General features: G+C 49.8%; 1 protein-coding gene across 8 annotated transcripts in view; it reads right to left on the reverse strand.

The window, feature by feature from the left end:
* The window catches only part of MVB12B (multivesicular body subunit 12B), a 70,861-nt gene that overhangs the window by 36,546 nt on the left and 20,497 nt on the right, over window positions 1-13,818 (reverse strand). For all 8 annotated transcript variants that reach the window (XM_086763738.1, XM_086763739.1, XM_086763741.1 and 5 more), the window contains one exon: window positions 13,628-13,750. In XM_086763738.1, the coding sequence (XP_086619864.1) occupies window positions 13,628-13,750 (123 nt within the window). The remainder of the gene's footprint in view (window positions 1-13,627; window positions 13,751-13,818) is intronic.

Below are 13,818 nucleotides of genomic sequence, written 5' to 3' on the forward strand. Positions count from 1 at the left end.
TGACACCGGACTCAGCCAACAACCAGCGTGCTGCAGAGGCAGCCATCCAGCCCTGGCAGGACACGGCAGCTCCTCGCGAGCCGGCAGTCGGGGATGGCCTGTGCGGCGGCTGGCGAGTACGATGCCCCTCTGCAAACCCCAGGCTCCACACAAGGCACCGAGAGCACGCCCAAATACCCGATGGGACTCAGCTGCCTTTTCTTCAAGGCAGAAAGCGCTAACAGCAAGTGCTTTGGATTTATCTGTGCCACAAAATTCTGAGTACATCCATAAATAAGATCTTTGAAAGTCTCTCGATGACCAAGGCCCGCTCCAGACCTACCAGAGCCCGCCGCACGCTCCCGTGCTCCCTGAGGCGGGGGGGTGACGCACACGCTGAGCTCCCCCGCACCAGTCTCTGAGAAAAGGGAAGCCAAATTTCACTCATCACCTCTATAGCTGCAGCAGCACACAACATCCACCCTACCAACAACGCTCTGCCCAGCATTCCTGCAGCAGAGAGAATTTTTACATCTTCCATTAAACCTTCCTATAAATAGGAAAAAACAGAGCTTGTGGAAGTGAAGTCAAAACTATTTTCAGTGGCTCAGAGCTTATTAAAAGGAAAACCCTGCACATGGCAAGTCTGGACACAGGCTAGCAGACGAGCTGGGCAGCCTTCCCAGGAGCGTGTGGTGTGGGAAGCTGGGACGCGGCACCCAGCGAGCCCCGCTCTCGCCAGAGCTCAGGGCCGGAGAGCGGGCCGCAGACAAAGCTGCCGGAGCCCAGCGCCGCTCTGCGCCGTCCTCTGCGGATGGAATGGGGAGCCCTCTGGGCAGGGTGCAAGCAGCCAGCGCCAGTTCCTCGCGCCCAGCGGGACACAGCCCGGGAACGCTGCCCGGGCTGGGGCGCGCTGGGGCTTGGGAGAGCACGAGCAAGGCTGCTCGGCACGCGGACACAGCTCCGTCTCTGCCGCCACGCTGCCCACCCCGGCCAGCCGGCCAAGGAGCTCCACTGAAATATGCTGTGAGAAAAGACTTTGCCAGTAACCATTACTGACATCCCACAGATTTCTATGCTTTGATGAGAGATGTGAGCTTTTCCCTTTTAATTCAAATCTGTATTTTTCTAGTGCTGATCCCAGATCTGTGTGAATTTTTATAAAACGTCATCATTCATCTTCTGGGCCCTGTTGCCACACGCAATGAAGATGCTCCCTCTTCACAGACAGGCTTAGCGCAGCACGAGAGCAGAGGCAGCAGCTGCCGTCCCACGCCAGTGAGAGCTACCGGCCACGGCAAGACCCTCGGCATCGCCCTGCCCGAAAAACCAGGCGGCCTTTGTGTCCTCTCACAAATGCCTTGTCTGCGAGAAAGGGCTCTGCATCTTCTTCAGTAGAGCATCAAATCCACGTTCTTAGCTAGCAGGTTTTATCTAGTGAGCAAATCATCTGGAAATTATCTACCTTCAAGAACAGGACACTTTTGTGAAGAACTATGTATTTTTAGACCTTGACGCAGCTGATAGCGAACAGCACGGATAAAATGAGAAAAAGCAAACATCAGTTTGAGTTTGCTTGTGTTTCCCAAAGCTATTTCTAACCAAAAAAAGATGGTGTGAAAATATTTTTCAATTTGGCTAGCAGTTTGCTGTTTAAAACACAATCCATATGAGACTCCGCGAGCACAGGCAGGTTTGTCATGAACACACTTTAAACCAGAAGACCGCTGCCTGTAGGCATTACAGGCTTTTCATTTGCTTTTCAATAGCGGTATCCAAAAATACTTTCTAAGGCATCAAAACAGCTAACATAAAGACTTTTGAATTTCTCTTGCTTGTTCGGGGGACTGCTTTCTTTATCCCAAACAAAACAGCAGGAATCGTTCTGGAAGTAAACAAAGCGGATCTTAAAAAGCTCGTTTCTGAGCAGCGTATTCTAAAACTTTCTACCAGCTTCTGCTGCATGAGAGGCTGACCCTCTTCCCCCCGGACAGCCCTCCTCCACAACTACCAGAAGCCGGCCGGACCACCGCAGGCTGCCAGGGAGGTGACAGCATCCCCTCGGCCTGAGGAGACAGTCCCACGGGCAGCTCACGGCAGGCACGGCGCAAGCGCCACCAAGGAGCCGTCGCCCAGCAGCCTCCCAGTAAAGCTCCGAATCCTCAGTTTGTAAAAGGCTTTCCAAACCAAGTCCCCTGTCACCATAGGTGTGCCTGGCAGCTCACGCAAGCACCGGGCTTCACGAGCGCCATATGCTGAAGCAGTGCTCACATTCCATGTGTGTAATTAAAATGAATCGCTTGCCGTCCCAGGGACTCTGACCACACACGCACAAACGCAGCGGCAGAGGATGACGTACCCAGACCTCGCGGCTAACTCCGCAGGGTGTCCCCGCTTCAGACGTACCAACGTTAAAAGACACGCGGAGGTATTCCCTCACCGGAGCGGGAATACAAACTTTACGCGTGGGGATGCGGCGAGAGACCTGCTCTCAGCAGGCCGGCACTCCTGCAACCGCTCGTGAGCCGAAAGCGCCAGTCCAGCCGCTGCTGAGACCGGCCTGCCAGCACCGGGGGAGGCTTGAACCGGGGCTGCTACGAGAGCGTTTGGAAAAAACAGAAAGAATCCTGCCCCCTCCATGGCCACCTTCCATCTCGGGCGTTGCATCACTCCCACCAAGCTGCACCGAGGACAGCCAGGTCTCTCCAAGGAGAACATCTAGCTGCAAGACCACAAGACGTAGAGCAGTGACTGCTAGGAGGAGATCGGCTCTCCCTTTCCCCGTCTCTTTTTTAAAAGCATGGGAAACAAAGTCTAATTTATTTCAAATTAATGCAAACTTTGGCCAGGATCAATATAACTCATACCTACAAAGTTGACTGCATAATGCATTTTCCTTATGCGTTGTGAAAGCCAAATCATTTTGTGTTGTAGAAGACAAAAAAACCCCACCAAACAAAAAAGAGACTGCCACTGAAAAGCAAGAAAATCCCAATTACAAAGTCCCCAAGTTCCTAAACACATATCGTGGAAGTATGTGCAGCGCTGCAGCATATGGCAAATCAATTACTAGTTTAAATTTTAAAACAAAAACACGGTAAATGTGTTGCAGAAATAATCAAGAACAACGGTTTGGTTTAGATTACAGCGGCCACTAGAGTTTTGAATACAATTAATCATCATTCCAGGCAATGGGAAGCCATATTGACACTTATTCCTAATTTGAATATTTAATTAGGGTGAAGTTCTTCATCAAATTATCACAGAACTGGGAAGAAAGCCTAAAAGATTTAAACAATTACTACTTTAACCCTTCACCAACTGCTCACCTGTGAGCACAAGAATCTTCTCCCTGTTCTGCAAAGCAAGAACTCACTCGGGCAACAGGACAAGTCAGCCCTGAGAAGACGCTACAGACATCCAGGGAAAGGCACGTGGACACGGGGCATCCCGCCTGGCTCCTTCCGCGACGATGGACTGACTCAGGCTTCTGACTGCTCACGCTCCTCCACCTTGGCAGAGCCAGGCTCTCAGGTCAGATCTCTATTTTACCACCATGTATGGTTCCTACCAGGGCTTGTGTGCCTTCTTTTGGTTTTTGGTTGGTTTGTTTAAATTGAAGAGCCTGTCCAGAATCATCCACCAGGTCCACGTGCCAAGGGACAAAATTCTTCTGCAGGACACCGAAGCGGCCACCCAAGGGCTGACCTGGCGCAGCCGTGCGGCCCTGCCCGCCCCGCACTGAGGTCTCCCAGCCCCTGCCCCGCACCAGGGGCTCACGGGACAGAGCCAGACCCCGCGCTGCTCCGGACCCACTGCACCTCCCAGCACCCCGTGGGCACTCCTCCGCACAGCTCTGCCTCAGACCCCTCACACACCCCTCACGGGCTGTACTAATCCGTAGAAGAAAATCTCTTTTAATGAGGAGTGATATAGTTATGAACTCTCCAGAGCCATAATTAGAGCAAACTAATTGAAGTTGTGTTTTGACACACTTTCCAAATTCACGGGTACTGCATGACATATTCACAACACTGCTGCTGCACAGGCATGGCGACAGCAGAATCATTAGGCTAATAACGCTTATTTGCATTCTTATCATGCCAGCAGCGTGCTGTTAAATACTGCTTCAGCCAGGGCTCGCTTACTCCCAAAGTTTCCACTGGAAGATATTAACGGTAATTACTAGTACTTTAGTGAAATCTCTAATGCTGGGAACGACAACTCACATTAACCATCCCCATGCCAATTAATTTCTTTGGGAATGTCACAAAAAGCAGCTTTCCTCCTCCCCGCCAAATGAAAGCGATGAGGCGGGTTTGCGGCTGTCGGGACGGACGGACGCCTGCCCCGGCGAGGCCAGCACCACGGCTCCACCCTGCTTGCTCCAACTCAAGTCAAAACCACGCTGCTCCAGCACTGGTTAAACACAAAAACATTTTTCCCCAGCATACAATAATTTCCAGGCAATTTAGGACGAAACAACTGCAACAGCACAGTTCAGGACAGGATAGATTTAATTACTCTCTTAACTTCAGTTTTCCTTTTGGTCATTAAATCTACGGAATCCGTCTATAGACGACAACAGAAGCAGCACGTGATGAAAGAGATCCCTCACAGGCTAGTAAAGGTGGTTTGAGGTCTGCGTGCATTATGGCCATTTTTTGAATGTTTTTGGAGAGAAACTCACATAAAACAGGCCCAGGAACGCCCGACGGTTCCAAATCAGTTATTAATAACTGTCTGCAGGAAGGTGATGGACTGCTTTTGAAGTTAGGGGGCAAGTACTCATAAAAAGCAACAGAGGATCGTAAGGGGAAATGCCAGATATCAAAGGATGCTTCATAATTCACATAAAAATATCAACAAGGCACAGCAAAGGAACAACAGCAAGTTTTGGCTTCCCAACCGGATTGGATGAGTGTGGTCAAGACATCAGGCAAAGCCTTTAAGAACTGCCCCACGTTATCAAATATATTAGAAACCATGATGCATACTGAGACTGGAATTGTCCTGTTCTTTCACGTACCGCTGTCGAGACTGCAACTTATCTTAAACAAGCTTAAGAACAGTGTCACAAAACTGCAGCCTCATAGGAACACCCTCAAATAAAAAGAACCCTACCTTCAGTAATCAATGGATTATGCAAAGATCATGCCTCATGAAAAAACAAGGACAGAATAATTAAATTCCAAGCTGTAGAAAGCTGAAAACACACCTACAAGACATTAGTATCAGGCTGTAGCTCTCAGGAAATGTAACCCCACTTGAAAGCTTTGCCTATGGAGGGAGGAAAAAGCTGATTCCTAAGAAAGGATCATCTGGAGTTTCAGTGACAGACATCAGAGGACCTCTCAGCAACTGCTCCCTCTACCAGAACGCTTTTTCCAAACCGCAGCTGACAGACAACGCCGTAGCGGGTATCCATGGCTCCGGTGGTGTCCAGAATCCCATTGACGGTATTAATTCACAGCCCTTAACTTGTACTCTGCTCAGGCACTGCCACGCCAGAACACCTACCTCATACTCCAAAGAACTGCAGTGAAAAACAAAACTGTGGGGCAAGAATCACTTCAGGTAATGGACTTCATTCCAGACAATCTATTCTAATCATGTAAACCAAATATTTAAATACTTTCTAAAGCCTTCCTGACCCTTTCCCTAAAACAAGCAACATATGGGCTTTGCAGGCATTTCATCTCCTTCCAAGCTACTAAAATATCCTGTTTCCCAAAAATCAATGAGAGCTGGTGGTGCCAGATTCAGATTTTATAAAAGCCCAAAAGCATGAGAGAATGAAAAAGGGAGTGAGTGATTCTTTCCACTTTTAGATTTACCCACTTAATTTTCCCAGCTGTGGAAAGGGAAAAGGGCCTGCCTGCAGCACACGTACCCCATGCACAACAGACAGCACGCCTCTGCGCATCCCCTCCCAAACGACCACACCCCAGAGACACTGGAAAATGATGTTGTGCTACTTTGTCAAAACCAAGGCAATCACCAGCTGAACAGAACAAACTGCAACGATGCTAACAAGGGAGCATGATCTACTGCAGACCAGCAACCCAGAATGTAGGGCTTAATGCACAAAGAAGCTCCTGCAGCTTGCTCTGTACAGGGATTAATTTAGATCAGAGGACTTAACTAACCAGGATAGAACAGCTGCCAAACAACAGAAAAGATCCAGCAAGTTTAATTTACACTGCCTGAAAGTCTGAGCTGCAGCCCATTAAACTGTTATAGGCGGAGGACTGCATCAAAGAACGGAGACCTCATACTGAAAGCACGAAGAGCTTATGAAGCGGTTGTCTTCGATGAGCAGCGCTGTGTCTCTGGAGGCTGCGGCGGGAAGAGCGTGGCTCTCCCCATCCTTCACTAGCTGCTCTCCAGAGTCAGGGGTTTCAGATAATGAAGCAGCAGGGAAAAATTGCCAAGCAGCAGAAATACTCCAGAAAGATAAATTACACACGGTGTAAGCTTCCCGGGATAGGATTTTAAAGTCTGTCCAGTTAACCAGCACAACGCAGCCTGGGCTCACCGGTCCGACCAGAACTCACCGCTGAGGAGAGCCCCTCGCCGGCGCGGGGCGCAGAGGGGCTGCCACCCAGAGAGACCCCACAGCACCAGGGCGCGGCAGGCAGAGCGCAGCGCGGGGAGCAGCGACGCCTCCCCTGCAGAACCTGCTAAACAAATACTCCACATAAAGACTCATTTGGGAAGAGCACGTTGTCAGCACTTTGCCAGTAATAAATAACGACAGTCCAAACACTTTACTAAAAGCAATAAACTCGAGAACTGTTTTGGAAAATGGTGAAATTGATCGATTTAAAGAAGGAAATATCTGAACACAACCACATGCACTTCAGGGTGAAAGCACAGATTACAAATCAACAGTGGCAGAGATCATATTAAATAGCAGACAACACAACTTTTAGGGGAAAAACGCTCAATTCCCCTGCAGGGCTTATTTAAAACTGAGTATACAGCTCCGCTGAATGAATACCTTCAGTCTGTACTCAATGACCCTATGCTATGCCCCAAAGAAATACGCCTCCAGGAATATTGCTGTACCAGGAACAGGGCTCTATAAAGAAAAACGGCTCCAAGGATATCGAACCCTCTTCACTCAGAGCACTCCCCAAATTTTTCAATGCATGCTCGAAATCAGCTAAATCAATCAAACTTCTTCTAAGTACAGTTAACGTGTGTCTCTCAGCTGCTGCAAGGGATTCTTGTGCCTGCAAATCACTCGTATTGTTTAAACGTTTTTTTCCTAATCATCATTTTCTACCACTAAAACATACTGGACTGTGACCAATTTTTGCACGTCTTCATCCAGCTGAGTTGGATGCAAGCCATACGGTCAGCGCAGTCTCATAACAAATTCCTGATGGGAAACAGACTCCGGATAAACATATGCCAGCACCCCTTACCCACTCAAACAAACTGTCATGTTCAGATTTGCACAGCGTGCACGCATCATGGACATTTCATCCTTAAATTCTGCTTCTTACCGTACCCACTGGAATGGGTCTATGGAAACACTTCCCCCAAGCTTTAATTTATTGTTTCAATCTCTTTTTTTTTTTTTAAACGCATAGCTACTGTGATGTGAACCCAGCCCTTGTACTATCCTTGGCCTCTTGTAGGGTACACAATTTAAGAACTAGGAATATTGTGCTGTATTTCACAATACGAGTGATTTGAGCCAAGAAGACGTTTTACTAGTTGTAAATCAGAAGGTAGTTTACTTTAGAGCTCTTCTGATGAAACAGATTAGAAAATGCAACTCCATCAAGAAGGAAGCATTTTGTAGGAAGGATCAGACTGTCAGGAGATCCCACTGGCAACGTTTCTCAGAGCAGCTGCCAGTCAACCTGGAAACATCCACCCCAAAGTACTCCTTACTTGGCAGCATCTGGTTCAGATGAGGGACTTTAGGGCAGATCCCCGACACTCTGCGAAAGCATCCCGGCCATCAGGCTTCCCATGGTGTTTGCCTGCAGTCCACAGCAGCTTTCTGAAGTCTGGGCTTTGTTTCCCAACAGAGCAGAAAAGCACTGAAACCCTGGAACCTTTTCCTCTACAGACTCTCCATAAAATCTATTTTAAATGTCTTAAAGAAAAAAATTAAATAGTTATTTATAAATAATATTGTTGCTACTTAAAAAAATAGGGAAGGTAAAAAGCCTTTCCACTTCCCTTCAGTTAACTCACTGCCCAGAGTAAGCCTGGCTTATCGTCAGACCGAGCTCAGGTCTCCGACGTGCCGGCTCGTCGGTGCTGCTTTATTACCTGCCACCCATTGCACATCATCAGCCTCCAGCAGAAAGCCACACACTGATCGCTTTCCAAGCTCACACGACAAAGTTCAAACACCGTGAATAAATCAATTTGAAAAATCAGACTTCTCTGCCTAGAAAGGAAATTCTTGCATTCCTTAACATTAAACTCCCCTGGGAGCAGAGGAACAGGAGCAAATAATTCCCCTTTTCTAAGGAGGGGTAGCTTAACTGTTTAAGAGGTAACTGGGAGCATGGGAGGAGGATGCACACATCCTGCTGTTATTTCAGGGGTTTAAGTAGGGCAGTTGTTATCTTCCTATCAAAACCAGGGCAGCACTTCCCTGGTGCAACACTCCTGCCAGATCAGCACTTCAGGACCTGAGCACCCAGTGGCACAGAGCAGGGAGAGGGCGAGGGAAGCGATGGCTGCAGCCACGCTGTGTGCCCGTGGCTGCGAGGGCTGCGAGCTGCAGCACAGGCAAGCTGTTTCTCCAGCTTATTAGCCATGAGCGGGCAGGAGTTACCAGCCCAGCAGACACACGCTGGGCCCGCTGCCCCCTCCAGCCGGGAGCACCCGCTGCCTTTTCCAGTGGGCCCCAGCTCCAGCACCAGCAGCCTGGACCCCGGCCCGCCAGCAGTGGGGGTCTCGTGCTGCCCGGCTGGATGCAGGCCCCCTGCACCCGAGGAGGCTTTGCCTGATCCCCCCGACCAAACACGCTGACACACTCCAGCTCACCCCACACTCGCTGCCCGCAGCGCCTCAGGCCAGCCTGGCTGCTTCGCCTTGCTAACCCTGAGAGAACCCTGCCCTTTCCACCCCGCTGACCTGTGCCGGCCTCGGCTGTCCCACTGCTGTGCGCATGCACCAGCAGCGTGCCGCTCTCGGGGAAGCGGCCACCCATCTCCCAACCCTCTCTCTGTCTGTCTTTCCAAACTGGTGCCTCCTTCTGCTGGTGCCCACGATGGCTCGCGCCTGGCTGCACCATGAGCCCCATGCGTGAGAAACCCACCTGAGCCACTCTGGCGTTCCCAACTGCCGCCTCGCCAGGATAGCAGCTCCCTCCCGAGCTGCAGCGTTCCCCCGCCGCCGGCCCTTCCTGGCCTGGCCAGGCGTCCGGCTGCTCTGCCACCTCTCTGTCACCAGGCACGCCTGGAGGCGCAGCACTCAGGGCTGACGCTGTTCTGCTTGCCCGTGTGCCCTTCTGGTCAGCCCAGAGCACCAGCGGCCGACGCGCGGCTCGGCCTCCCGGACGGCAGCAGGCACCATGAGCCCCACCGAGAGCCGCAGCTCGGCTCAGCCCCTGCCCAGGGCCGGCCTGCCCTCGCTCTGTGGTTCTCAGTCAGAACAGCCATGGAGATGTGCCACGGGCATGTCGGGAAGGCAACCGGAGGAGTTCTGTCCTTCTGAACTGAAACGCCGAGCACCCATCCACGCTAAGGCGTGACACGAATACAAGTGGATTCGAGCAAGATCTTCCCTCTCCCTAGTAAGCCGTTAACCTTTCAGATGACAGCCCTGCAAACGAGATGACTGAACGATTCCCAGGGTCAGCGCAAATCTACATTTTCAAAACCTGACATCAACAAGTAAAAGTTGTGACTGAATCCCAGTCTCTCCGAGAGGAAGATTAAACGCCTGTGACACATCATCTGCAATCAGAGTGCTCCATTTCCCAAAGTATCCGTCACAGATTGATAACATCCACGCAAAAGTTAAGTGCAATTATGTCTGTCACTGTAAAACACACTTCAGCAGCACTGACTGACATCTTGCTTGCAGCTGACAAATTGTGAGAGGGCTGTTTGAATGACGGTAGAGACTCCTCCAGCACCTCAGGAAGGGCTGCGAAACACGCTCCTGAACCACAGAAGCCACACGGGCTCACAAAGCACCGCGGCTGCGGTGGGAGCCATTGCGTAGGCAGCCGCAAGGCAAGACGGTTCGAGGTGGGCTCTGCTCGCATTCACAGAAGTCAAGGACTTGCTCCCAAAAGGCTGGAGCTAGGCTCAGGAAGAGGAGAACGTCACACGCAAATCCTGCTCTACCCTACTCCAACAGAGCCCAAGGCATGGAGGGGCTGAGACACTGCTCAAACGCTCGGGACGCGCACTTTTCCCCAGGTCCCCAGCCCATGCGCTGGCAATTGCCGATCCACAGGCGGGTGAAGCAGAAGAGTGCGAAGGGCCAGGTGAGTTACCTGCTACGAGCACCTCACCTAGGGAAGGTTACCTTCTCGTTCCCCAAAGCCACGTCACCACGCAGCACCAGAGCGCAGGCCCTGAACACAGCAGAGGTACCGAGGAAAGCCACATTAAACCCCCACCGATGACCCACGCCAACAAAAGCAGTTCTTTAGTAGCAGCCTTTTAGGATGGGAAACTGCAAGTGCATTCCTCCAGGCTGCCATTAGTGCCAAGAAGCTGTCGCAGGATTTGGAGAGAAAAGACAGTAAAGCAGCTTGATGCCTCGCACAATGGCACGGCTGTGCTCCACAGCACAGCATGCCATCCTCACTGGGACGCGCGAGGGCTGCCGCTAGAGACCATTAAGCCAGATGCCTGCAGTAGGAAACACCAAGAAGAAATGGCGGAAAAATAACATATGTAGTCCAGCACGAATATCAAACAAAGCCTCCCCTTGCGCAGTTCTGACTGTGAGCTGTAACCCCGTGACACAAGGAGCGGAAGCAGCACTGCTGACGTGCAGAAAGCTGTGGGGGTCAAACCTCTGAGATGTGCCGCCATCCACTGCCACCAGTAACTTACACCACGGATCAGAGGAGGAAACACGGCTGGCACAGAAATAAACATCTCCCGCAGTAAAAGGGCCTTCCATTTAGGAAGGTTTTGCTGTGCAGAAGCTCACTGGTGTGTTTTACTGGTTTAGTTTATATCCAGTGTTAGCAATTGTTCTGAAGCACCCCAGCATGCCCTCCTGATTTAGAATTATTTTATAATGCGAGACAGCAACTGAAGAGGATAGCTTAACTATCTGACCAGACTCCGGGCAGAACCTCCACAGTGCTCTCTATCCAGCACTGCCCGCTGATTTTCTCTTAGCACTCACAGCAGCATCAGAATAACTCGCTGCTGTTCCTGTTCGGATATATCCACTTGGAATAAAACAGCAAGCTGGCTACCAGTGTAATCTCATCTCTCTATGGTGACGTAAAAATAAGAGGTCACTTGTGCCTATGATCTTCCACAAACATTAAACGTTGAGTAACTTACCACACTGCTGATAAAGTATTAGAAAAGGCTTTCAAGCAGTACGTATTCCCTGTAATAATGAAATATTTGCAGGATGCACCTTTATATACATTTCTATTTCTTAAAAAATATATTGGATAATAAATAAACAGAGTAAAAAAACAGACATGAAAGATGCTTTGAATGATCAGGCCGGTAGTGTAAAAGTTACCTGTAAATCACGCACAGGGCATGAGTGTGGAGCTGGCTACAGACAGGTGGTTTTTACTGGGAGGCATTAATGTAACATTCAATTATTCCACTGCATACTGGCTGTTTTAACTCAGCCAAATTAGAATACATTTTATATTGACTATTTTGACATTTGCTTTATTTGGCAAGTAAAACAAAACTGATCCAATTTCCTTGCAGCCATTGTAAACCATAAACTGTACAACAAGAGGTTATAAAATATATAAGCCTTGTAAACACTTCTTTTCAGACTGTCGCTGATGCTCTGAGCTCTAATTCTGGCCCTGTTCCCAACAGCTCTGACGCTGCTCTGCAGCCTTCCCTGCTCGGCCATAAAGTGACCCTTCCACACTCAGCGATTAAGGATCGCCACTGACATTCTCTTGCTATGATAATTTTTTCTCTTTATTGTGGAAATCTGCCCAGGCAGGAATCTCCTGCAGACAGAAAATGAAAATCTGTGCTCTAAAATCAAGACATCTTTTTCTCTGATCTCGCATGGCCTGTGCTAGCATGTAGCTTATGTCCAGCAAAGCTTCAAAACAACGGATCAGCTCCCAGTGGGACAGGCTGAAGTCTCCGGAAGACTGCTGGCTTTTCATCTCTTTTGCCTCCATCTCTGTTTGAAAAGCAAGACAGCATCTCTGCTTGCAGCACACCTAGCAGTGCCGGACAGAGAGCAGTGTGCCACAGCACGGCAGGCGACCGAGAAAAACTCTCAGCAAAAGAAACGCCCAAATGCTTTGGAGAGTCCAAAGAGCCGCCGCAAGACAGCAGATTTAAGTCTGGGTCAGGGGTGAAGGCTCAGATGTACACATCTGCCTTAAAAAGACACCTGATAGCTCTTCCAGGAACAGTTTACAGCAGTTTAAAAGCGTCACTCTCTGAAACGACCTGTACCAAGGGACATGAGTATTTTCCACCCATAAGATACAACGACCTTTGTACACAAACCAATCCCCCCAGAATTCCCCTCTGCTGTCTCCTTCGAAACTCTAGCTCTCAACAGCTATTGTAATACTGTAAATGTATCTGCAGTACACCAAACGCCTAGCACAAAAATACGTGTTCCCTTAATTAAGCAAAAGCCCAAAGAAGCCTGTGGAGAACGCGCTGTCCCCTGGCACAGCCTGGCCCCGAGTGCAGTCAACGAGCCTCATCGGCAGGAGCCCGTCTATCACTGGATGCCATGCTTTCCTAGCAAGTGCTGGAAGTATAAAGCACTCAGCTCAACCTCTGTCTGGGCTGGTTTCTTGTTTAACAACACTGTTTTGTCCAGAGAAACCCAGCAAGTAAGCTGTCAATACAGGACTGCTGTAGATCTGCACACAGATACCGTCTGTAACTCAGGGAAAACACTTGGCCAGACACCACACCAGCATCTGCCCAGAGGTGCCGCTCCCGTCAGTCACTGCTCCGCAGGCTCAGTGTCAGCTGCAAGACTGACGCGCAGTAGTCAGGTCCCAGAAAAGCAAAACCAGAGCCAGCACTTCAAACCATGACTGGGCTGATTATTGTCTCCCTGTGCATTAAAATCTGTGTGAACACTTCTCCCTCTCTTTTGCCAAGGAGAGAAATCAGCTGGGCTACAGCTCTGGCCCATCCTTCAGGGGTGACCCGTGCATACTTCTTGGAAACTACAACATCCTGCACAGTTTAAAGCAAAGGTGTAGTTTGCTTTTCCCTTCCTCTGCAGGCTTTTTCTTTCTTCTGACTTCTTCATCCGTATGTCTTTATACAATGACAGCCAAAGGAACTTCCAATACACAAATACTTGGAAGAGCACCACATTCCCTCATTATCAGATAACACCATGTACTCATCCACACTGATGTGGTACTCTGGTCTGATTCCGCAGGGAAGGTTTGTAACAACACACCCTGCAGCGTCAAGCAGAAGCGGCTGGAAAGCAGAAAACTTACTTCGGCAGATTAGGAGCTGGTGTTGAAGAGGGTACTTGGGAAGGAGGCGTGGCAGGCTGTGAAGATTCATGGTTCCTCGGAACTCTGCCCATCCGGTACCAAATGCCCATGTTGTTCAGCTCCCTGCGTAACCAACACAGAAGACATCAATGCTACAAGCAAGTGCTGCACACCTGTACAAGTATCAAGCA

This window comes from Chlamydotis macqueenii, chromosome 20 (assembly GCF_036417535.1).
Source record: "Chlamydotis macqueenii isolate bChlMac1 chromosome 20, bChlMac1.mat, whole genome shotgun sequence".
Lineage (NCBI taxonomy): Eukaryota > Metazoa > Chordata > Aves > Otidiformes > Otididae > Chlamydotis > Chlamydotis macqueenii.